This window comes from Podarcis pityusensis, assembly GCF_964106645.2.
Source record: "Podarcis pityusensis genome assembly, chromosome: Z".
In the NCBI taxonomy this organism is placed as follows: domain Eukaryota; kingdom Metazoa; phylum Chordata; class Lepidosauria; order Squamata; family Lacertidae; genus Podarcis; species Podarcis pityusensis.
The window spans coordinates 9,125,143-9,150,502 of NC_138044.1; the positions used below are offsets into that span (position 1 = coordinate 9,125,143).

Here is a 25,360-nt window from a genome sequence, read left to right on the forward strand (position 1 = left end):
TCTGTGAACAGATCCCCAAGCTACATTCTGAAATGGCACATTCTAAAACAGGAACTCTGCAGCTTTTTCTGTTTCTGCCTTGAAATGAGAACTATATCAAAGAATTTAGAGCAATGCAAAATCCAGAACGTAAGTAGATCCCAAAGTAGGTAATAATCAGGTCAGTTTGGAATGCACAGATATAAAATTCCTCAAGCATTCTTAGACTTGAGTTGTATGCAGCCATGATCAGAGTTGTACTGGATACAAACTACTAACTTGAAAATGATCTTCAAGATCAGGGTGAAGAAATCTGTCAATTTTGGTTTCTCTCTGTTTCCCCCTTTAATCTTTAATCCAGTTGTCCATGTTTTCACAGCAGTTTGCATGCTGCTGGATACTTCTTTTAACCCTCATGAAAAATTTGTCAGCAGTTTTGTGCAAATTTCTCCAAATATGTATACGCCGTTTTGACTCAGGTACACATTTCTGGAAGCAATTTTCCTTCATATATGTATGTTATTTATTAACCCTAAGATGTTGACATCAGGCAGGCACCTTTGCTGTTTTCCTTTCAACACCTGCTTAAAAAAACAATTTCTTTCTGCAAGCCTCTCCAGATGTGTTGGTGTTGCAATGTTTTAAACTCTTTTACACACACACACACACACACACACACACGGTATTTTTCCGTGTATAAGACTAGGTTTTCCTAAAAAAAATGTCAAAAATTAGGGGGCAACTTATACATGGGGCCATCTCCCCCCTTTTTCTTAAATCTGAGTCCCCCAAAATAGGGGGTGTCTTATACATGGGGGCATCTTATAGATGGAAAAATACTCTATCTATCTATCTATCTATCATTTGCAACAATCAATCGAGTGGCATATTAAATTTTGTTAAATAAAGCAGTAAGATATGCATTTTTATGCACACTTTTTCCTAATATATGCATTTTTTGAAAACAACAACAGCAACTGGATAACTGGATAGCACATTGGCTGCAGTGCTGCACCACCACGTTAATCACAAAACAATGTGATTCGTGGAGGGTACCCGTGTTCCAGTTCACAGATTGGTTTGGAAAATCAGGCAGCTTCGCATTAAAATGCAAAGATTTGGAATTTCTCCCCCATCCCTACTCCAGCCTGGAGCATTTGGTATGACTACTGCTGCAATTTACCTGCATGCCAATAATGGCATAGATGAAGAAGAGCATGGCAATGAGAAGACACACATAAGGCAACGCCTGTGGGTGAAAAAAAGGGGGAAAGTATCAACACCTGCAATGATACCTCTAAGAACAAGGATGTTTAGTATGTGGCCACACCTGGACAAGGTTTCACATAGAAGCATAGGTTTATTGATACCCCAGAAGAATATAAAAATCCTAATGGGTTGGATCCAGGCTAAAGTTCAATTTTGCACTATACATTTAAAGTAGCAACATCATAGCATGTTAAACACTCATGGCTTCTACCAAAAAATCCTGGGAACTGTAGGTGTTGAGAGTTGTTAAAGGTAAAGGTAAAGGGACCCCTGACCATTAGGTCCAGTTGTGGACGACTCTGGGGTTGCGGCGCTCATCTCGCTTTATTGGCCAAGGGAGCCAGCATACAGCTTCCGGGTCATATGGCCAGCAGGACTAAGCTGCTTCTGGCGAACCAGAGCAGCGCACAGAAACAGTGTTTACCTTCCTGCTGGAGCGGTACCTATTTATCTACTTGCACGTTGACGTGCTTTCGAACTGCTAGGTTGGCAGGAGCAGGGACCAAGTGACAGGAGCTCACCCCGTCGTGGGGATTCGAACCGCCAACCTTCTGATCGGCAAGTCCTAGGCTCTGTGGTTTAACCCACAGCGCCACGCGCGTCCCCTTGAGAGTTGTCTTGAGAGTCCCCTATTTTCTCCCTTGCTGAGCTACAATTCCCAAAGTGGTTTTACAGCCAATCCCTTTTCCAGGGAGCTATGGTAACTACAGCTCTGTGAGGAAAATAGAAACCATTCTCATCACCCTAAACAAGTTACAGTTTTCAGGATTCTTTGAGGGAAGCCTTGACTGTTTCAAGTTTCCTCACAAAACTCATGGCTGCTTCCTAACAAAAATTCATATGGGTCTTGGTGCAAATTTTGCCTCACATCATATTATTGTAAGCTATATGGCCTGTTATTCAAAATGTTTGCAAAGCAATTTTGTCTAGTATAATACCTCATATATTATTTTTACTAATATATGCATTTGCAAACATTTTGAATGTATTAGTATTTTAGTAAATGTGTTTCTGTATTTATTATACATGTAACCGGCTGGATAACCGCATTGCACAATTAAACGAACCACAAACCTAATTTTTTAATCATTTTTAAAAATTAAATTTCCCAAAAAATTAACACATACATTTCAATACATAGTGAAACATTTTTTCTTTGTTTTTGTTGTTGTTGTTGACTTCCCACCTCCTTATCCATGGTGGCTTATTTCTCTCCCTCTGCAGCACCTTGTCTTCTGTCTCTTATATCTAACACCGCTATGATCTTTTAAGTTCTTCTGTTGCTCATAGTTCAAATCCTGATCACGTATTTATCATATGCCTTTAAATAGTTTGAAAAAGGCTTTCATTCTTCCATGGAAGCATGAAATTCAAAGTGTAACTATGATTCGGTTAACTTACTGTTTTGGGAAGTATGTGTTAGGTTGGATTCACCATTAAAAAGTCAACTTAGGTATTCAAATTTATCCCAAATCTGCAGCGCCACCTGCGTCCCAGATGGCTACCTACACTCTGTTAAAACCATAGGTGGGGAACCTCAGCCAAATGTCGCCTTCCAGGCCCCTCTATTTAGCCCCTGAACTTTTCCCAGGCCACTTTGCTTTGTCCCCTCCTTGAGTGATTTATGCCTGTCTGGGATGTGTCCTTGGACTCTGATAATGCCTCCTGTTTGCCTGGATGGAGGATAGATAGGGCTGTGTGAGTACAAACCAGCCTGCTATACAGAGGTCAAATTTACATCTGTTGCTCCACCCACTCTTCCCTCTGGCCCTGCCCACCACCCATGGCATTTGGCTCTTGGGAAGACTGCTGAGAAAGTATCCTCTACCTCACCTTGAAAGACTGGACAAAGGTCCAGAGGAGGATCCGGATGGTGTAGCCCTGGCGAAGAAGCTTGATGAGCCTGGCTGCCCGAAACAGGCGGAGGAAGCTGAGGTTGATGAAATTGTCCTGCGGAGAGGAAAGGGTTTTGTGTCCTTCAGACACAGATGGGATCGGAAGCCACAGCCCGCAAAAAAGAAAAGAAAATTACCAGCTTCGCGTTCTAAGCAGCAAATCGGCCACCAGAAAACCTTCCAAAAGAAACATTTGTCAGTGCAGGTCACTCCACATGCAGCATGTTTGAGAAAACTCCTCTCCACAAGAGTCCCTCCCTTGGCTATGGAGAAGGTAGCCAAAAACAAAGGAAGAGAAAGGCGGAGGGGAGAGATCCCTCTTATGGATTCCTGGGCTTTCAACCCTCCCACCCTACACGTTAAGGAAGAGTAATGGGGAAGTATTATCAGCTGTGATTGTGTAGGCTGTGACTAGGGGATGTCTAAAGCAGCCTGTGTCAACCAGGGACCCCTCATATGTGACTGGACTACTGTATCCACCCAACCTGACCATTGGGCCATGCTGGTTTGGGGCTGATGGGAGTCGGAGTCCAAAACAATGTCTAGAAGGCACCAAGCCAGGGAAGGCTCATATGAAATGAACCTACCTATGCCTAAAAACAATGTCATGAAAGGTTAGGTGAGAGCCTCCTCCATGCTATATGAAGGGAGAGGGCAACTTACTTTGAGGTAGTTCAAAACCATGTTAGCAGTTGAGCTTGGATTTTGTGTAAAATCTCTCCACTGCCCCAGTGGTCTTCTTGTTTGATTCCGCTTTATTCTCTGATTAACAACAAATAAGTCCTCTAACTATCCAATCCAACAAAAATGATGTTGGTGTATGAGAGCAGGGGACTTCCCATCTATTTGTCAAATAGTCTCTGGGTTTGGTGTGAAGCCAATTAAATCAGAATGGGAAATTTTAGCAGCCTCGTTTCAGTTTGTTTCCTTTCTATACATATAAAAGCCCACTTTGGGTTTCCTCAAGAACAGAGCAGGGAGAGGTACCACAGTCAGACAGGGGCCTTGAAGGAAAGCTAAGCAGGTTAAAGACTTGTTTTCCCCCCACCACCCTTCATCTTTTACCATTTGTAGGGGTGGGGAACCTCAAGCCCAGGGCCCCTCAGGTCTTTCTATTTGGCTCACAATGGCACTGTTCTGCACCCTGACCGCTTTTGACTGGCTAAGACATGTCGTTCAACTCTGATCATTCATTTTGCTTGCCTGGATGGAGGACCGAGACAGATGTATGTACAAACTTAACTATTATTCAAAGGCCAAATTTTACACCCATTGCTACACCCACTTTTGCCTCTGGCCCTGCCCACTACTGATAGGTGGCCCTTGGAAGATTGCCCAAAAGAAGATGTGGCCCTTGGGCAGAAAAAGGTTCCCCACCCCTGTACTATTAGATGCCTTCCAGGATGAAAGCTGCCTCCCCAACCCCACCCCACACACCTTGCTAACTTGAGCTCAAGAGACTCACAGGTTTATCCAGCTATTTATTCATATGCCAGTCAGCTGATGGTTGCACCAGCAGTGCTACATTCCACCAGCTCTGTCAAGATTCAAGGGAAACAGCCAGTAAGCATGCATTTGGCTTGGCCGGCAGTTTTCTGTTTGTTTCTTTTTAAAGAGGTAAGCAGCTCAGAGTAGGGTGTCTACACCATACATGGGACTCAATCCTCAAATAAAGAGAAAAGCAAAAAAAAGAAGAGATGCCCACCAAATGAGTAGACAACACTGAGCGAGCTCACAGCAAAGCAAAGCAAAGCAAGCAAGAATTCTCCTGGGCTGCTCAAGGTGGACAAATGGAAAAGCTAAGAAATCTTAGTTTCAGTTGTGTTATTTTTAAGCTGTTCATTTGTGTCCCACCCGCCCCTGCCCTCAAGTTAATATACCTGCCTTTCTTTCCTGATGGAGGTTCAAGGTTTCTGACGGTATCAAAACAACATAAAAATTGTACTTTTTAGCAAAAATATAAATTCAAACTGCCTTTATTTTCTTTTTAAATAGCTGTGTAGTAGTAGTAGTAATAGTAGTAGTAATAGCAGCTTCTAATCTGCATTTGAAGACTACAATTAGGAAAGAAAAGGAATATATATGCAGGGTTGAATTCCACTTGCAATTCTGTCCTTGTAAACTCAGTTTTGATGAATGAATTTACTAATCACGTAACTTTAAATTGTGACCATTATCAGTGGCTGATGCCCTGGCATCCCTTTGGCATAACATCAGAGCAAGTAAAAATTTTGAGCTGCTCCAAAATAGTTTTAATAGAGCATTCTTGAATATGACACAATCAATTCATACTTTTTTCAAAGACACTCCCCTAACTACTTTCTTTAAATGTGAGCTCCAGCTTCTGAGACTAAAAGTGAGCTAGAGGAAGAATATCTTCTTTGTGACAAGTCAAATAGCAAACTTAAATTCTCAGCTATCAAATTAAAGACCAATATGTGGCCAGGATGCTAGACTGTTGAGTAAGTAGATGTGAAGTGGGTGAAATGTCCACATCATGTTAAATTGTTAGGGCAGCCAGTGGAAGATAATTTCTCTACTTGGGGTTCTGCTGGACTTGGGGATTTGTGGCAGCTGCACTCCCAAACCTGCTGTTTGTTCCACATATTCAGCTCCTTTCCATAAACTGTTGCCTGCTGTTGAAGGCTAAATCAAAAACTGGAGATAAGTAGCAGCCCTGGAAAATTAGAGTTTATCAGCATTTACAAAGCTCTCACAGGACCATTCTCAGCATCAGTTTGCAGAGAACTCAGTGGCTCAAGCAACAGAAACAGCCAGCAGAACCAACTCCTGTCCGATAAGTCTAGGCAGTCAGCATGCACAGAGAGAGGTAACTCAATACATCTGTATTTCTAGTTTCCAACAATATTGACTATAATGTCAGTCAAGAGTGGCTCAAGACCCAGGACTCACATGCCTGGTCTCGGATTGCCTATTCCTTCACTACCTTTTTAAAAACTTTTTTTAAAAAAAGCTTTGATTACAGCAGAGATTGTCAGCGTGATGCCTGTGAGTGAAAATATGCTCTTGGGGTCTTCCCATGGCACCCATGAAGTGTCTGAGCCCCTCCAGAGTCCTCTTGGTCATGACATGGCAAGGATGGTTACCTTTTTCCTCCCCTGAAATGCACAGATGTGAAGGAGGAAGTGGGAAGAATGATACTTAGAATGATACCAGATCTGTTGGATCTGGATCTGAGTAAAAGCCTTGGAATAGTGAAGTGGGTGAGCATGTGCTGGAGAGGAGAGAAAAGTGTCTAGAGAGGGTGTTCAAGGCATTTGCTCAAAAATCTGTAAAGTGCAGTCAAACCCCAGGCAGTGGCATCGCAAGGGGGGGTGGGGGGTTGCACCCCAGGTGCCATGTCTGGGGAGGTGACAAGAAGGCACCCCACGGGGCTCGCGGCAACATGAGCAGCCATCACACCGCTGCAACCGCATGTGGAGTATCCTCCGTTCATGGCTGCAACCACGAGAAGAGGATCCCGGCACTGGCGGCAAACCGCTATGTACAGGGCATGTGCAGCGTCGCTATGTACAGCACATGTGTCATACGTAGCGATGCCACACATGTGCCCTACGTTAGCAATGCCCCGCCCCGGGTGGCCTGACGTCTTTGTTCACCCCGGCCCCTGACTTATAATTTAAATTTATAATTTAGGTAAAGGTAAATGGACCCCTGACCATTAGGTCTAGTCGCAGATGACTCTGGGGTTGCGGCACTCATCTTGCTTTATTGGCCGAGGGAGCCGGCGTACAGCTTCCGGGTCATGTGGCCAGCATGACCAATCCGCTTTGGCGAACCAGAGCAGCGCACAGAAATGGCATTTACCTTCCCGCTGGAGTGGTACCTATTTATCTACTTGCACTTTCATGTGCTTTCAAACTGCTAGGTTGGCAGGAGCAGGGACCAAGCAACGGGAGCTCACCCTGTCACAGGGATTCGAACCACCGAGCTTCTGATCGGCAAGTCCTAGGCTCTGTGGTTTAACCCACAGTACCACCCGCATCCCAATTTATAATTTAAATGGAGGCAAATAAACTTTTAAGTTTTCATATGTAGACTATTAACATTTCTTGCAAATAGATAGCAGTTGGGGTAAAGGGCCCAGAAAATCTTGTTGGCACACCATAACTCAGTCAGAGTTGGGGGGTTTTCCACTGCTCTCTGAAAATCAGCCGAAATTTGCATCTATGCATATACATTACCATATGCATATGTTATGGAAATGTGTTGCGGGCCTGTGTTCTGAGTCTTATAAGTACCCAGCAATTTCCATGTTGTCAGTTTCAATAAATCAGAACAGACCCATTGAAACCAATGGATCCACATTAACCATGGCTGTCTGAAGCCCAGTGATTTCTATGTGTGCATTCTGCACACAGCCCAAGAAAGAAACAATTAATGTAATTCAAATCTAAAACGTTTAACACCAGAACTAGCCTTTTAAAAGCCGACCTCGGAAAAGACAAGGCAGTGAATGCAGCAAGCAAAGCATAATAATGTTGTTAATTTACAATGCAGATGCGAGTTCCCCCTCTCATCATTTATAGGAAGACAAGGAATGAAGAAAGAGTAAAATGGCTACTGGTAAAATGGCAGATTCTGTCCAATTACCAAGTAGCCAATAGAAAGATGATGGTACAAAGCAAAGCCCAGTCATGACCCACAATGCAGCTAGACAGACAGGGAAGCTTTATTTCCCCATCACCAGTGCAATCAGAAATCTCACAAACAAGGAAAGTGAAAGCGAAACAAATATTAAGGAAAAATAAAAAAGCAAGAAATTTAAATATTTTGTTTTAGAAGAAATTCAATGCAACCAACCGTGTCCTATATTTGACGTTTTCATGGATGAATATTTTGCAAGGTTATTTACAAGTTTTTGAATTTAGATAATATTTTTTGGGTTTTTTTGGGTTTTGAGCGGCAGGGCAGGCAACATACAGACGGAGACATGGGTTTTTCGCATTGTATGTTGTTGATTGGATGGCGTGATTCAGCAGGAAGGGAAGGGAGAAATAAAACAGAAACAGAAAAACAAAAAGAGAAAATGAGTCATTGGGAACAAAAGCATAAACTTTGTACAGGAAAGGGGAGTGAAGGTGCTTATTTTTAAAAAGTTACTTTTCTAAGAACAATAAAGGCCTGCAAGGAAACACAGTGCAATCAAACCATTTGCATTTTGTACCATAATGCAAATTAACACACACTTAACAAACACCTTTTTGGGGTGTCTTTTTAATATTGTTATTATTCCCAGGCAAAGAGAGAGATGCCAGTTTCATAATTTGCATTCAGAAAGATCCTGTCACAAATGTTTCCACAGTTTCCTTATGTGGCTAAAGGCCAGTTCACACCACTGTGGACGCTTCCCGGCTGTCACTATTTTGGAACAGGATCCAATCACATGTCAGATTCATGTTGCTCAGTTCTAGCTGATTAAGAGTTCTTGCACAACAAGCCTGATCCCCACCCCCATGAACCTTTCATGATAAGGAAAGTGACAGGAAAATGCACTGGAAAGTATAATGCTTGCTCTAATGCAGGGGTCGGCAAGGCTTACCGGCCATGGACCAGATCACTCCCACGGAGATAATCTGTGGGCTGGACTGGTGCAGTGTGACACCGGAAATCGTGTCTGCGCATGTCCACAGCACCGGAAATCACTTCTGCGCATGCCCAGATGCCAAAAATTGCACCCGTGCAGAAGCAATTTTCGGCGTCTGGTCATGCACAGATGCAATTTCCGGTATCTGCGCATGTGCATATGCGATTTCCGGCGCCATTCTGTGAGTCCCTGCGCTGTGTTGCTTTAGCGCAGTGCACGGGGGACTGGCTGAGCGGGCAGCTCGGTTTGGGGGTGGCTTGTGGGCCGGTAAAACAGTATTTGTGGGCTTAATCTGGCCCATGGGCCGCACGTTGCCAACCCTGGCTCCAATGCAACATCATATAATTTCTCCACAAAGAAATCAGATTTGACATTCATTTTAAAAAGCTAACATGGTGTAATCTTGCTGCAAACAAATCAGGAGGAATACTCAATGAACTGGTAGCTGGCAGCACAATTTACACTTACACATGTGGTGGGAAAGCCAGTGGCATATGCAGTCAACACAATGCCATCCTACAGGATAGTTTGATTAAGTTGCAGGGGCACACCATGGGCACCAATCACTGTGCCCTGAGACCCTGCAGTTTCTCAAATGCCCTTCTTATATGGTGCTTGCTTGGGCTAAGAGGCAAGGAGAGTCAGAAACAGGAGGACCATCAACAATTGCAGGGTTTTCCCCATTGTTTATTGATTATTCTTTTTTATTCTATTGGTAGCTTTCTGAGGACACTGAAAGAAACTCTGAGACAAACATGGAATTGTACAGCTGGAAGGGATCTCCAAAGGTCATCTAGTACAATCCTCTGCAATGCAGAAATCACAGCTAAAGAAACACTGACAGAAGACTATCCAACCTCTTTTAAAAAACCTCCAGTAGTGAAGAGTCCACCACCTTAGGAGGTAGTCTGTTCTACTGCCAAATAGCTCTTACTCTCAGAAACTTCTTCCTAACAATCAGAATCTCCTGGTTTGAGTAGTATTCTGGAGCAGCTTGTTCCATCCTCTATGTGACAGCCCTTCAGGTATTTAAAGATGACCTCTTAGTCTTCTCTTTCCCCATGCTAAACATGCATGCTTACACGCTAATCAAACATAGCTACGACTAATTGTTAGAGGAAACACTTGTCATGAATATGTTCTTTTACTCCCATTGGAGTCACACACCAGAGCCTACATTAGCCTGTCTCAGCACGGTTCCTCCAAATGTTGTTGGGACTACAACTCCCACCATCCCTCACTATTGGCTATGCTGGCTGGTGCTGATGGGAGTTGGAGTCCAACACCTTCTACATTAAAATTTGCCCTATGAAATGCAATTGAATCCTGCCCCAAAAGCAGTTAGTGGTGTAAATCAATTTGATCCTTTGCAGTAATCAAAGTTAAATTTAAAAGTCTTCCCTGTAAATCAGTTTGAAGTGAGTGCAGGCAGGGAAACTGACATACCTCCCTTTTATTTGCCTGCAGAGATAGATAGATAGATAGATAGATATAGATAGATAGATAGATAGATATAGACAGAAGAAAGAAAGAAAGAAACATAATTCAAAGCACTCACAGAGGAAATTACAAATGACACAATAATGATGCTAAAAGAAAAACAAATTTATCAACACATATTTCTCTCCTTTTATCTTTATGCCTTGGCACTTCTGCTGGTTGCTGAGCCACTCCTAGGGAAAAAAGGGCAGTGGATGACCAGGTGAGCTGGCATTCTTGGACGAAGGTACTAGCTCTTGGATAGCTGCCCTGGAATACAAGCTGAGCTCCCTGAAGCTTGCTATTCTTCTCAGAAGTGGCCCTGTCCACATAGCAGTGAGCTGTGTGGTCAAACTGAAGTCATGCCTAGATTATCTCCCAAGATTCCCCTTCCTATTTGTGAGAACACAGGGTATCCAGTGTTAACTCTACTTAGAGATGACCCACTGAAATTTTTAGGAACGGCTAACTCAAGTACAATAACAGACCCACGCTGAGCAAAACTTAGTTGGCTGCAACCCATAGGTCAATCAAGCTCAGTTTTGTCTAGGTTTACTGGTCACAGCTCTCCAGGATTTCAGAAAGGGACCACTCCTATGCTCTAACACTGAGGTATTGATCTTCCATTTGTCTTGCTTTGACCATAGGAAACTGCCTTCTTCTAGGGCAAATCATGTTTTTCAACTATCTCAATTTTTGTCTACTTTGAATGGTAGTGGCTTTCTAGGGTCTCAGACAGAATTCCTCTTCTCCCTCCAAAAAGCCCTGTTCCATTTTAATTTCATTTCACTGAATTTCACCAACAGGTTTTTTTTTCCCCTGGGGTGGGGTTTACTATTGTCAGTGAAAATAGAACAACTTCCTTATATTTTCCTAAGGTCTTGGCAAGTGGCTATTTTATGTTGGCTGCCATTTTGAATCCTTTGTGCTGCCCAAAATCTTCTGTTGCTGCAAGATATTGTGTGGTATGTGTGTGGTGGCCACACAAAAACAGTGGAGAATATTCAGAGAAATCCTGCAAAGTGGACCACATTTTCTACGCATGAGGGGGATGTGTGCAAAAGAGACAGTAAATTTCAGCAATTCTGTTTACTGAGAAATTTTAGCTCAGCTCTGAGTAAAATTCCTGAATGGAGACATCATAAAAATGGGGTCCGAACATTCCAAAATTGCTGAGCTTGGACAGAGCAACTGGGAGACAGCAGAGGAGGTGGGAATGGCTGCATACACAAATACCTCCTACCTTCCTTCACTGTTCAGAGACATAGTTTCATAAAAGACATGTTGACAGTAAAAGAATATAAATTACTGGCATGTTGACAGTAAAATGCAATAAATTCAAACCACAGATGGTTGAAAAATACATCATTGTACCAGTGACCAAACCAATTCAAAATATACACAGTACTGCCTGGGATAATGCTGTTGGAGGGTTTACAAAAGTATCATTTCAATCCTATACATCTGTACAAGCAACGATTTCTTGGCTGGGTGGCCAGCTCCAGAGGGGGGAAAGGATATGGATTCCAAGACTAGCAGAGGGTACATAGCTCTCCAAAGTGGTTTCTTGGCTGGGTGGGTCAGAGCTGCAAGGCTAGCTTCCTGGCAGGTGAGTCACCACTTGTTACTGGTAGGGAGAGGAGCAAGGTGGCAGGCAGGTCAGCATGGTGCAAATGCACTGGTGAAGTCAATCTGGCACTGCTGCTGGTGGATTTTCCCTGTATGAATCTTCCTGCTGTCTTGCCCCTCTCACTCACCAGTAAGCAACAGTGATCCATCTGCTGGGAAGCTGCATAGAGTGGCACTTCCCTATACAGTGAGCTGCTTCTGGCTCTCCCACAGTGCAAGGAATGCCTAAGAAGGCTGAGGATGCTTCAGTTTGCAACAGTCAACTTCCTCTTGCAGATTAAGGGAGCACATTGAAAGTGCTCTGCTGGAGTCCCCATAACTGCTGCCAGTCCTAAAGCCAGCACTGTCTACAATTCAGCCAATATCTCTTTGTTTCCCACCCCATCCATTCTCCCAGGGTCTAACTAGCCTGTGTTACAGTAACCACCCTTTATTCTTTTTCTTTGTTATTACTGTTTCTTTTCAAAGAAGAGTTTTAAGCCTCTTCCCAGCCGATGTCTCAGTAAAGAATCTGTCCTCCATTTAAATGCTTATAAAAATGCCTTTCGTAAAAATGTAACAAGACTTTTTTACACTACACAAAATTTGGAGGAGCAATGAAACATCAATAAAAATCTCAATGAATACTGATTGGTAAAAAGATAATTTGCTATGTAGTAATTAGTATGGAAAGAGGGGGAAAACCCCCTCCTATTGGTGCCACTGGTGCTAATTACTTGGGTGTCTGTTCACCAAGAACTCAGCTGGGAAAGGAATGCTAAAATCTTCTCTCTTCATGTGCTGTGGTGCTGATGATTATTCTCCTCTGCATCTGGAATTTTATTTATTTATTTAAAAAACAGTGACAAGATTGCTCATCACATTGTTATTGTCAGGCCCTCAGATTCTGTGTGCAATTTAGGAGAAGGATCTGGGATTGCAGGACCTGCTGGGGAATGACCAAAAAATGCACTGCCATAGACAGGAGAAAGAGGTTAAGAAAGAGCAATTGAAATAAAAACATACATATATCAAAGATGCGCACAAAACCAATTGTTCCTAACAAAGCAGAAGGACATGGTCAAGAAGGAAGCAAATATGAGGGGTGAGGAACCTCTGTCCCTCCATCTGTTGTTGGATTCCATCTCCCATCAGCCATCCAACAGTCAGGGATGGTGGGAGATGGAGTCCAGCAACAGCTGAGCCTTTACCAACCACAGGCCTCCAAGAGGCCTCCAACTCCCATCTAGCCCAACCTGCATGGCCAACTTCTGGATGGGCAACAGGTTTTGGAAAGGATGACCTGAACTATTTGGGAAGGGTTTACAAAATGGCACTGACTTCAAAGAAGATGCTGGAGACTATTTAATGCAGCTATGGCACCTTCCAGCATAAATTATGCAAATTAAATGCATTTGAAATTGGGTTCCTGGTCCATCAAAGGGATTGGGAAAGTGCTTTGACAGCAACTAACTCGATACCCTGACCATAGGAACTCTACAAGCACAGCACTCCTCCTAGTTTCCTGAAATATTGTTCAAACTTATCTTCATTTTCTTGAGGACAAGAAACATTTGGGGGGGAGCAAAGAAAACAAAACAGTGCAATTCCCAGTGGATTGTATCCAATTAAGTTACTCAGTGTAGACCTACTGAAGTGAACGTACTTAAGTTAGTCATGACCATCAATTTTCTGTGTAAGACTACATTGGATACAATCCACGGTATTGAACTATACACCCAAATACCAAATTCCGTATTTGGGCTTACTTTTGTATGGAATCACAGAATAGACCCAGTCCTCTTTCCATCTAAATCACTCTGCTAAGTGACAGAAGAGCAATATGAAGGTCAGTGCAGGTGTAATTATGTAACACAGACCCTCAAATTAGCACTAAGGGACTGGGACCAGGTTGGGAAATTACACACAGACCCTGTGCCCCAGACTCTCCTCTACTGCAGGCAGACACACACACCCCCTTTGCAGACAAATTCCTGAACTAATCCCCTTTACTATGGTTGGAGGAGGGAACCAGGCAGTTTGAGACAAGACACAGTGGTCACTCTGGTGGAATCCTCATGGTCCTGGGAATTAGGTGATCCTGCAAAGGGGAATCTCATTCTCTGGAGGCCTTTGTACAGAAGAGAGGAGAAGTTGACTTTAACCATGGTTAATATACAAAGCCAATACTAATTATGGGACATAACATCTAGCCATGGTTAAGAAGCATGGGAAAATCCCCTGCATGTGAGAGGAGAGAGGCTGAGAGGAAGGGGAAGAGGGCATGTGATTCCATAAGCTGCTCCTGTTTACTTACTCTAGTAACCATCTAACATTATATACCATTTACACCAGGAGTAAATAAATCCCCCCTTAGGTAGTTTATTCAAAAGCTCTTAATGTTTATCCTAAATTTACATTGCAATTGTTGAATGTTGGCTTTGCAGCTCAGGTTCCTTCTATCATTTCTCCCAGTCTTCTGACAGACATCATTTCATAATGACCCGCCAACAGATTGGGGAGAAGATCATTTGGCCTGCATCCCCCCCCCAACACCATTTTGTTGGCTAAAGAAAGCAAGTTTGCACAGTCTGTACTCACCGCAATCTCTGTTACTAAAATATCAGTAATACTTCCCAAGACTGTGACAAAATCAAAGATGTTCCAGGCATCACGAAAATAATTCTGTAAGATCAAAAGCAACAACAAGCAGCATTACTCAGAAGTTTAAACTGCATGCTAGGCTGCAATCCTCACCCCCACTTACCTGACAGTAAACCTCATTTAATTCAATGGGAGTTACATCTGAGTAGACATGGGTAGGCTTGCATCCTAAATCAGTTCTCTCCAATATGATGCCTTTCAGATGTTGGTGGACTACAACTCCCATAATCCCTGACCATCAGCTATGCTGGCTGGGACAGATTAAGTAGAAGTTGAACGACATCTGTAAAGCACCAGGTTAGTGATGGCTGATCTAAGTCATTTCTCTGGAAACTACAGACCTCAATAATTTGTTGTGTGCACCATGTAGTTTGATGGTGAGAGTGAGTTTCCTATGTTACACCACCCCTGAATTGCAATTTAGCTAGGAGGATCTCTAAAACGAATTGCAGAATTGCAGCAGCCTCATAAAGCCACAAATGCTACAAGCCTACAAAATATTTTATGCCATCTGCTAAGAGGTTGGAACCTAACTTTTGATGCTGGTTGCAGAGAAGGGGAGGCATCCTTCTTAGTTTGATCTATGGTCCTGACTAGGGAAGGAGCAGAACACAAAAATAGCCCACCCAGACTAGCATCGTCTTCTCAACCAGGTGCTCCAGTGGGAAGCCCTCAAGGAGGAACTGAGCACTTGTGATTCCTGTCAACTTGTATTCAGAGGCCAACTAATTTTAGTTTCCTCCCTATCGCCATCTTCATTGCTAACAGGCAGTGCTCCTCTTGCACTGGTTTTAAGTAAGAAGCCAAGCAGATGGAGACTGGTTGGGAACAGAATGAGGTTGGTGGGGCAGTGTCCCATTCACCCTAATGCAGCAGCCTCCACTGATCAAGAGACGTAATGGAGCAACCTCCAGGCTTCCAATAGCAGAGGCAGAACATAGCCATTGTGAGGCAATGACTTTGGAAAGGCCACAGATTTCCCCCACTCCTGCTTGACAAAATTCAGCAATAAAACAAAACAGAATGGTACACTTTTGAAACAAAACCAAATTCATTGGGAACAGCAAAAACCCAGGGAGAAATATGAAGAAGTGGAATTTCAGGAGCATTTCTGGTGCTGGATGAGAGAGGACAATGAAAAAAGCCAGCTCATACCAGGGCGCCAAAGGCAATGATCTTCAGCACACACTCCAGAGAAAACATGGATGTAAACACAATGTTGAGGCATTTCAGCATATCTTCATATGGCTGTGGGGCACCATAGAACTAAATCAAAGAGAGAGAAAACAGGTTACTGGAAAACATGGGTTGCAATCACTCATGCATTGCAGGGTGTTGGACTAGATGGCCTTTACGGCCCCAACCATACAATCCTATTATTCTTAAACTCTTAAAAGGTTTTTTTAAGTTTAGTTTCATCCTCGTTATTCTTTTTTTTAAAAAAAAATAGTTGTTATTAATGATTTTGTTGTGTTACAAAATAGACAAATAAGTGGAGTACAACTGGGGGTAACGAGGGAAGAGTGATGGGTGTTGTTCTTTCGTTCTACTGCCTAGTGTTAATGTAGGGGTTTGTGTCAGAATCACGTGGATAGGTCCTTTGTATATACATTGATTTGTATGCTGTTGCGGTGGGGATAGGTCATTGACCTGTTGTGCTGTGTATATGATAAAGGGGAACCACACTGGGGTAAAGGTATCCTTTTTTTCCCTTGTCCTTGTGCTAATTTAAGTTTTCTGGCTAACGTTTCTAGTAGGGCAGTTTCCAGACACTGGAAAGACCTATCAGGAGTGAACACTGGTATAAAATATTACTCCAAGACACCACAATTAAAAATCAATGAGAACACATCATAGGATACGAAATAAACTCTACCCAATGGTCAAAAACGTGGTCTAAACCACCATTTAAATTCATCTCAGTCAAAAAAGAGAGAACACTCTGAAACTTATCTACGATGCTACCTAACACCAAGGAAGTTTTCACTAATATACCCAGAAACCTCATCTAAATGCTGGAGAGGCTGCACCTCCATAGGCACATACCTCCACTTGTGCTGGAAATGCCCCAAAGTGCAATCCTTTTGGATATCAGTGCTGCAGAAAAATCTCCAAAGTAACAAAACAGGTAGTAGAAGTAACTCCAGAATTAGCCTTATTAAAAATCTTCCAGGATAACAACGTACATGCACATGACAAGGAACTCATAAGTCACTTACTCACAGCAGCAAGAAACACCCTCCTACTTATTCTTTATTGTTGAAGTTTGTTAATGTTCATGCAGGAGCCAGGAGATGTATTGCCTTTGTTTGCATCATAGCAGAGATGTGGAAAAATGTGGCCCTCCAGATGTTGTGGAACTACAACTTCCATCACCCTTAATCATTGGCCATGGAGGCAGGGGTTGATGAGAGTTAGTCAAACAACACTTGGCTGGTCAGAGGTTCCCTGCCCATGCATTAAGAACATATGATGAGCCTGTTGGATCAGGCTAGTGTCCAATCTACGTCCAGCATCCTGTTCTTACAGTGGCCAACCAGATGCTTATCAGAAGTTTGAAAGCAGGACCTGAGTACAACATCACTCTTGCCTCCTGCAGGTTGCAGGAGTTGGTATTCGGAAGCTTATGGCCTCCAATGGTGGAGGGAGAACATGACCATCAAGGACAGTAGCAGTTGATAACCCATTTCACTAAGTACTCATTGAATTATCACACCATGGTTTGTCACTGCAACTCTCACGAGAAATGCTAGCTCCCCTGCCCCCTGCTTTTTTTTATAAAAAAAGGCAAAGAAATCAGCAACCTTCATCATCAGCACGATGGTGTTGAGTGCGATCATGACCATGATGAAATACTCGAAAGGAGGAGACACCACAAACTTCCACATCTTGTACTGGAACGACTGCTTGTTTTGAGGCATGTAGCGGGTCAGGGGTTTGGCACTTATGGCAAAGTCTATACAGGCCCTCTACAACAAAAGGAAGAGAGTGGGGGAAATCAATAGAGAAAAAGATCTGCTCACAGTTTTCACCTGCACCCAGAGTTAAGGAAAAGCTTCCAGATCCACAGTTGGCTCCTTTACATGCCTAGCCCTGGCTATGGAGTAAGCTATGAGGAAGGGCCATAGCTCAGTGGTAGAGCATATGCTTTGCATGCAGAAGGTCCTAGGTTCAATCCCTGGCATTTCCAGGTAGGGCTGAGAGAAAACTCTGCCTGAAATTCTAGAGAGTCATGCGCCTGTCAAGGCAGACTGTACTGGGCTACCTGTTTAAAGTGTCTGACTCCATATAAAACAGCTTCTTATTAGGGGAAGGGTCATAGTTCAGGGGTAAGAGCGTCTGCTTTGCATGCTCCCAGCAGGGCTGGGAAAGACTCCCTGCCTAAAACCTTGCCAGCCAGTGTGGACAGTGCCAAGCAAGGTGGACCAATGGTCTGACTCTGTAATGTTAGCACAATGGGATGGGTTAAACTGCAGATGTCCTGGCATATAATGGAAGTACTTTGATTTGCAAATTGATGTCGAGATATCTAATTTTGTCAGGGAGGCAAAAATCCCTCAGGGCTGGATGCTTAGCTAACCCTGCAAATATGAAAAAAGAGCCTTTCTCCATCTGGTATCCTGAGAGAGTACCTCATTTTTCTCAAGGCTGCATTCAGACATCACTTTGTCACCCTGCTCCTGGAAGGTGATGATGATCAAAGCCACAAAGATGTTCACGAAGAAAAAGGGGAAGACGACAAAATACACCACATAGAAGATGGACATCTCCATCCGGTACCCAGGGCTTGGGCCTTGGTTCTCATACGTTGCATCAACAGAATGCTTTAAAACACTGTGAGAAGGAGGCAGAGAAGGAGCAGGCAGAGATTTGGATGAATGGCTGTAACTCTGCATCAACTTTGCATGCAGAAGGACCCAGGGCTTGGGAAATATTCTTGTCTGAACCCCACCCCCCACCCCACCACAAGGCACTAACGTGCCATACAAACTTACGTTGGCCACCCCTCTCCTGTGGAGACAGTGAAGAGTGTCAACAGAGCCCAGAGGACATTGTCATAGTGGAATTCGTATTTCTTCCATTGCCTGGGCTGAGCTTGCACATCATCTTTTGCATAATCGAGATACTGGCCCCTGGAAGGAAGATGGGACACAGAATCAAAACAGGAGAATGTGGAGCTGGGCCTCACTTATGATCGGTGCTGACACCCTCCATGGGTTACCATCCTTCAAATATGCTGCCTCCATTAACCACTATTGTAATTATTTACTGCTCTTTTTCTTCCTCAGAATGTAAGTTCAGCATTGTCAGTGTGGACAAATGCTAAGCTATATAGCATCAAAGGTTGACTCTGTATATGGCAGAATCCTGTTTGCAACTGCATATTCAAAGGCTTCAGTATGATCCGGAAACCTGATTGCTCCAGATTGTGTGGAATTTTTTTGCATAAACAAGGGCTCTATTATTGCAGATGCTCATGCTATATATGTGTGGATGCCAAGCTCATCATCCCATGTGGTCAAGGCTGGAGGCAGCCACATGGTCTCATTCATGCATTGGTCAACATGTGGGTGATAACTTCTGAATGGGGTGTTTGTGTTAGGAATAGAAGAAGATGAGCCTGCTGGATCAGGCCAGTGGCCCATCTAGCCCAATATCCTGTTCTCACAATGGCCAACCAGAAGCCTATGGAAAGCCTGTAAGCAGTGCTCTCTGCTCCAGCAACTCTTCTTCAGGATACTGACTGTGGAGGCAGAACACAGGTAGTAGCCATTAATAAAGATCCTCCATGAATTTGTCCTTTAAAGCCATCCGAGTTGATGGCCATCACTAACATATGTCGGAGCGAGTTCCATAGTCTAACTCTGCATTGCATGAAGAAGTATCTTCTTTTGTTTGTCCTAAATCTTCCATCATTCAAGTAGGACCTGAGCAAAAAAAGCCCTCTCTCCTCCTGAGGTTTTCATCAACTGGTCACCAGAAGCATACTGCTTCTGATAGTGGGGAGAGAATATAGGCATCAGGGTTAATAGCCATTGACCCTGAAGGCTACATTCTATCTCCACAGTTGGTGGATGGTATGCTTCTGAATCATTGCCTGCTTGCCACTCATGGAACCAATGAGCAAGTAGGCAATGGCAGCTCCTTCTCCTCTTCCTGCTCACCACTACAGTTGTTGTTATCTGCTTGTTCACTCCCTCTGGGTATGAGGGAGAGGCCGGTGGTCTGCAAATAGTAAAGAGATGCAGGAGATCCAGGAGGCCCTTGTCAGTGCACCTCTTGCTCAGACCTTGGAAGAACTAGTTAAAGTTCAACTTGTCTCCCAAGGATCTAATTCCAGTTCATATTTGTCCTTTAACAAACCAAACCAGTTCATGCTCAGTTCATAGTTCAACCAAATGGTCATTGGGGAACCTCCCCCCCCCCCCCCCCAGCGTTCAGAATATTACAAACTACTGTGCTGAAGAAAGGAGAAGTAAGAAAACATCAAAACACACATACAGAACAGAACATAAATTGTTTATTTCCCCAACCATTATTATTTTTAGGTTTAAAGGCGTTCTATAAGGAGTAGAAAAACACATGTAAGAGAACAAACATGAAGATGAACTAGAAATCATTCAAAGTTCTCCAAAAGTTAATCCACGTTCAGTTCACCCAGCAGTTATGAGAACTTTTGGCTGTAGTTCAGAGTTTTTGCCATTAGTTCACTGAACTTCATTAATCTGAACTAGTTCACTTCAAGCTCTGGGGTAAGAGCCATAAATCAGTGATTGAGCATAGGCTTTCATAGAATCATAGAGTTGGAAGAGACCACAAGGGCCATCGAGTCCAACCCCCTGCCAAGCAGGAAACACCATCAGAGCACTCCTGACATATGGTTGTCAAGCCTCTGCTGAAAGACCTCCAAAGAAGGAGACTCCACCACACTCCTTGGCAGCAAATTCCACTGTCGAACAGCTCTTACTGTCAGGAAGTTCTTCCTAATGTTTAGGTGGAATCTTCTTTGCATGCATATGGTCCCAAGTTCAAGTCCTGGCATCTCTGCCTGAGACCCTCTGCCCCAAATCCTGGAAAGTTTCTGCCAGTCAGTGCAGAGAAACTGAGCTAGATAGACCCAGTTGTCTGACTGTACAAGCTACCTATGCTTCCTGAGTTCACTGCTCTTGCAGGGGTACAGGACCTCAGCAGGAGCCCAACCATCCCAACCCTTCACACTGGAGCTGCTCTCAAGCTCTAAATTCTTGCATTGCAAGGGAGAAACACTAGAACTTGTAACAGGACTAGATTACCCTTAGGATCCTTCCAACACTACAGTTACAAGATTCTATGAAAAAGCACTTGACCACCTTCTAGTGACCAGGTCCCTGAGCTTGTCACACACTAGTCACAAGGAAGGACACAGCAAAGGAGATGCCCCATCCCTCCAGCCCCAGCTTAGCTCAGGTCTTATCAATCAGGTCATACTGTGCATCAAAACATATTTATTTGTTTGATCTGGGCACCTGCAGTCTTTTTCCAGCTCCTTGGACTCGTCCGTGCAGTAGAAGAATCGCCCTTTGAAAAGCTGCACCGCTATGACTGCAAAGATGAACATGAAGAGCATGTAGACAATGAGGATGTTGAGGACATTCTTCAGAGAATTCACCACGCAGTCAAAGACTGCCTGCATATAAGAGGGGGGGGGGGATTCAGAAACAGAATCCATGATGAAGTATAAATCAAAGCAATTTACAGCAATAAAAACATAAAACCATACAATAAAAATCATTCAAAACGGACAGCAATTAGCCATTTTGGAAAGATGTATTCTTAATTGCCTGCATAGGCCTGGTGGAATAGAAAAGTTTTCAGCAGGTGTTTAAACGTTGGCAGAGAAGTCGGCAGAGTATTCTTATAAAGCCACATTGGCTTGGATCCTGCCCTCTGCAATGGGAAAAGCTCCTTCTGTCTGTGAAGTGGGATTAGGTGGAAATGAAGATATATGGCACAGGTGATTGTAGAGGCAGGTCCAGGGATAAGGGAGAAAGTGGAAGAAGGGACTGGCAGCACGGGTCAAGGGTAACAAATAAGTAGAGAGGAAGGGAGCACCAGCAACTGGAGAGGCCAAGGTAATCATGGATGGATATGAAGAACAGAGGTAGGCAAATCTATCAGTTTTCATTTCTCTTCATTTCTCACTTTACCTATTTTAAGAGCAGCTCCTCATCAGCTTTCAAAAAAAAAAAGTCTTCATGAAAATTCATCAGCATTTTAGTGTGGTATTTTTTTCTCAGTAGGCACATTTTTGTATACCAGTTTGTCCAGTATTTACATTTTCCCATAACATGTTCACTTTTGAATGTCCCTTCACTAATATGTGCATTTTCATGCATACTTCCCACTAATATTTTGTCCACATTACCTCCCCTAATTTTTGTCTGCATGATTTAGCTGAAGAACTGCACCACAAAATTTGACCAATTTTGAAGAGTGTGTTTTGGTCCTTGTATTGTTTTGGAAAATGGCAAATTAGGTCAGTTTGCATTGAAATGTGAACCAAATCAAATCCCACCCCCCACATGCATACTCAGAAATGAGATGATGCACTACCTCATCTGCCAGGGCAGATGGGTTGAGGATCACATCATACCTTCAGCTTTGGCAAACGTTTGATGGTCTTCAGAGGCCGAAGGACTCTCAGAACTCTCAGGGACTTGATGGTGTTTATATCTTTGCCTTTGTTCCCTCTGCAAGGCAAGAGCACACAAGGGACAAATGAAGACCTTTGATTCTTGCAAGATTCAGGCAAAAGCCTGGAAAATCCTCACCCCAGGTTGGACACTGCTGCAAACCTAACCAGGTCCACTCAGAAGTGAGTCCTACTGTATTCAATGGGGCTTATTTGTGTGTAAGTGGGGTTTGAAGCCCAACAGTGCAATCCTAACTGTGTCTACTCAGGCATAAGTCCTGTTGAATCCAATGGGACTTACCTGCAGGCAAGTGGGGTTAGATTGCAGACTAAGCCCTCCCCTCCCCCCTGAACTTGGCTCAATCTCTTTTGGTGTGGCATAACAACATAGCAAAATGCAGCTAAATTTTCTTTTCTGCAAGGCTGAACAAGAAACAGAAGGTACAACATATGAGGATATGGTTATGGGAGCTCCTGCTGGGGACTTCTGTCCCAACTGCCCCCAATATATTCCAGCCTTATATTTGAATTTTCAGCTTTTTTCATTACCCCCCATCCCAGAAAGCCCCCACTATACAGAAACTCCAAGGAAATACATGCAACCAGACGTTCCACCCAGTTGCTCCCACCTCCTAATATTTCAGCCAATGAATGCAAAGGCACTGGGATGATTGACAAGTACTTAGGCAATAAGTACCTAAAAATAATTTGAGATTAAATTTTATTTTATTAAAATTAATCCAATGAATCAAATAACTTATTTAAGCAGCATACCTCTTATATTGAGATGTTTGCTGTTTCATATAGATTAAAAATGCCCCTATTTATGCCCACTCTCTCACACTCCAGGCTATTAAAATGTGTAACAGCCTACGTTTGTCAACCATGCCCAGGCATTTGATGAAGACCCTTTCACAAAATGTAGGGGAGGAGGAAAATCTATTTTCAAAGGGAAGGAGTCAGCAAAGTTGTTATCCGTGTCACCATCAGAGCAGGACTTCATGGCAGACGCACATGGCCACCATCAGCAGGATGAGCTGGAAGGTGCATGAACTCAGCAGTTTGCATTGTTAAGTTACATACATTACCATCTGTAGAGTGGTGGAGGTGTAGGACCATTAAACCCTAAGTCTAAAATTACCCATCTGCACCACTGCCTACGATTCTTAATGGAAGGAGGGTGGTGGTGGAATCAAATCTAACCTTTCCCTTTCAGTTGGGGTGGGGAATATTTTTGGCCCAGTGTGCCAGATCCTCATCTCCCCCACCCCCTGGGACAACTTGGGTAGGTGGGCAAGGACAACCCACCTGTCAGTCAACTGGCATAATGATGGCAGGTGATTCCCAGGCGGGTGGTCTTGCCTACCTGCCAATGAGGAGAGATTGTGGGGAGATTGTGACCAAGCAGGACTGAACTCCACATGCATCATCTGATATATCAGGGGTTCAGTCTTGCTTTCTCCAGGGATCGGCGTTGTAAGCACCGAGTCCAGCCATGTTTCTACATGGCAGGTGTAGGACAGATGGGCATGGTCTTTGGAAAACAGCCTTGCAGGCCAAATCCAGGTCACAGGCTAGAGGTTCCTCACCCACTGCTATAAATATATTACCCCTCACAGGGGAAACCTTGTGGTGACGTACAGCTACCCTGAAGGATGCATCACAACGAAATGCCTCCCTAGACTAGGGAGCCTGTGGCCACCTAGATGTTCTGGGACTCCATTATTCCTATTGACCATGCTGGTTAAGACTAACAAGAGTTGGTCCAACAACACTTGAAGGCTCATAAGTGTCTCATCCCTGCTCTAGGCAAACAGAGAGAGAAAGGAGATCATGATGGTGAACCAAAGAAGACACATGTCCCTCAGTCTGAAAGACTCCATTGGTTTGCTTGCTTTTCCATCTCATGGGCCCTGCCTAGTTTCCTCTTAAGACGGCATGCCACTCAAACCATGCCAAGCCATGTAATATATGCACACATATTACATGCCTATAGTGATAAGTGGTGGTAACCTCTGAACTGTTCATGCACATGTGTGGGGTTTGAGAGGTGGTGGTGGTGGTGGTAATGGTGGAGTTATAGCCAACAGAAGTTGGTGGCATTTCTTTCTTCTCACACGTGCAAGGTTCATTTTTAAGGCAAAGGTGCTCTTTGCCTCCATATCAGCATCTGGAATGGGAGGGGAAAGGTCCCCCACTCCTATATTAAAGTAGTGAGACAGGTCAATCTGCTTGGGAAAAGTAAATGAAGCCATTCAGAAGGGCTCTTTGTTAAGAAGCAGTGGAGGTAAGAATGGGAGGCTCTGTCAAGTTTGGTTTCTCTCAGTTTCACATTTTTCAAATCTAGGTCAGTTCTCCACATTTCAACATGTATGCAATTTTTTTTAAGTCATTCAGAAAATTGATCAGTATTTTAGTGAGCATTTATCTAAATATATACACTTCTGTATGCAATTCTTCCTAATATGCATGTTTTTACGAAGTAGTTTCTCCTGATATAGTGCATTTTTGCACATCATATGCACACTTTACCCTGTTATGTGCATTTTTGCACACATTACCTATCTGGAGATCTGCACTGCAAAGTTCTGCAAAGTTCTAATTTTGAAGGCTGGCTGTTTCATTTTGTGTATCGTTCTGTAAATTGTGAATTAGGGAGTTTGGGGTTTAAATGCAAACTGAATAGAATCTCTTCCACCAGAATCTCCAGTCTGAAGGTAGTCTTCAGCTGCAGCTAAGTCTTACTATGGCTAGAGTGAATTTCTTAACTGGCAAAAAGCCAGTTTGCTTGTTGTCATTTTTTTGATGACGTACAGTCCATTCATTCATTTAATTTAATTGCATTAGCATACAGCCATAGCAAAATAAGACAATACAAAAATGTTGGAGACAAGCAACCAAGCAAAATTCAAAGCGATATTGCTGGCGTAATGACATTTAAAATACCCTAAGACAATAATACAGAGATTTAGTTGCCAGCGCCAAAAAAACTAGTATGCGAATATAAATAAAGCATAAAATGGCCCCAAAATAGGCTCCGCACATTGAGTTAAAAAAGGTACAGTCAATTCATTCTCCAGGCAGACAGAGGAGACCAGGTAGTTTGGCCTCTTAAAAGGAGGCAATTTCATCCAGGGCAGGTGTGGGACATCTCTGGTTCTTCAGATGTTCCTGAACCCCAACTCC

General features: G+C 43.4%; 1 protein-coding gene across 13 annotated transcripts in view; it reads right to left on the reverse strand.

Annotated features, from left to right (window-relative positions):
- Positions 1–25,360, reverse strand: part of CACNA1B (calcium voltage-gated channel subunit alpha1 B) — a 333,802-nt gene that overhangs the window by 44,676 nt on the left and 263,766 nt on the right. For all 13 annotated transcript variants that reach the window (XM_080990744.1, XM_080990755.1, XM_080990754.1 and 10 more), the window contains 9 exons: positions 22,136–22,232; positions 21,009–21,169; positions 18,498–18,635; positions 18,135–18,336; positions 17,307–17,471; positions 15,658–15,768; positions 14,440–14,523; positions 3,082–3,198; positions 1,163–1,228 (listed from right to left, as the gene is read on the reverse strand). In XM_080990744.1, the coding sequence (XP_080846870.1) occupies positions 1,163–1,228; positions 3,082–3,198; positions 14,440–14,523; positions 15,658–15,768; positions 17,307–17,471; positions 18,135–18,336; positions 18,498–18,635; positions 21,009–21,169; positions 22,136–22,232 (1,141 nt within the window). The remainder of the gene's footprint in view (positions 1–1,162; positions 1,229–3,081; positions 3,199–14,439; positions 14,524–15,657; positions 15,769–17,306; positions 17,472–18,134; positions 18,337–18,497; positions 18,636–21,008; positions 21,170–22,135; positions 22,233–25,360) is intronic.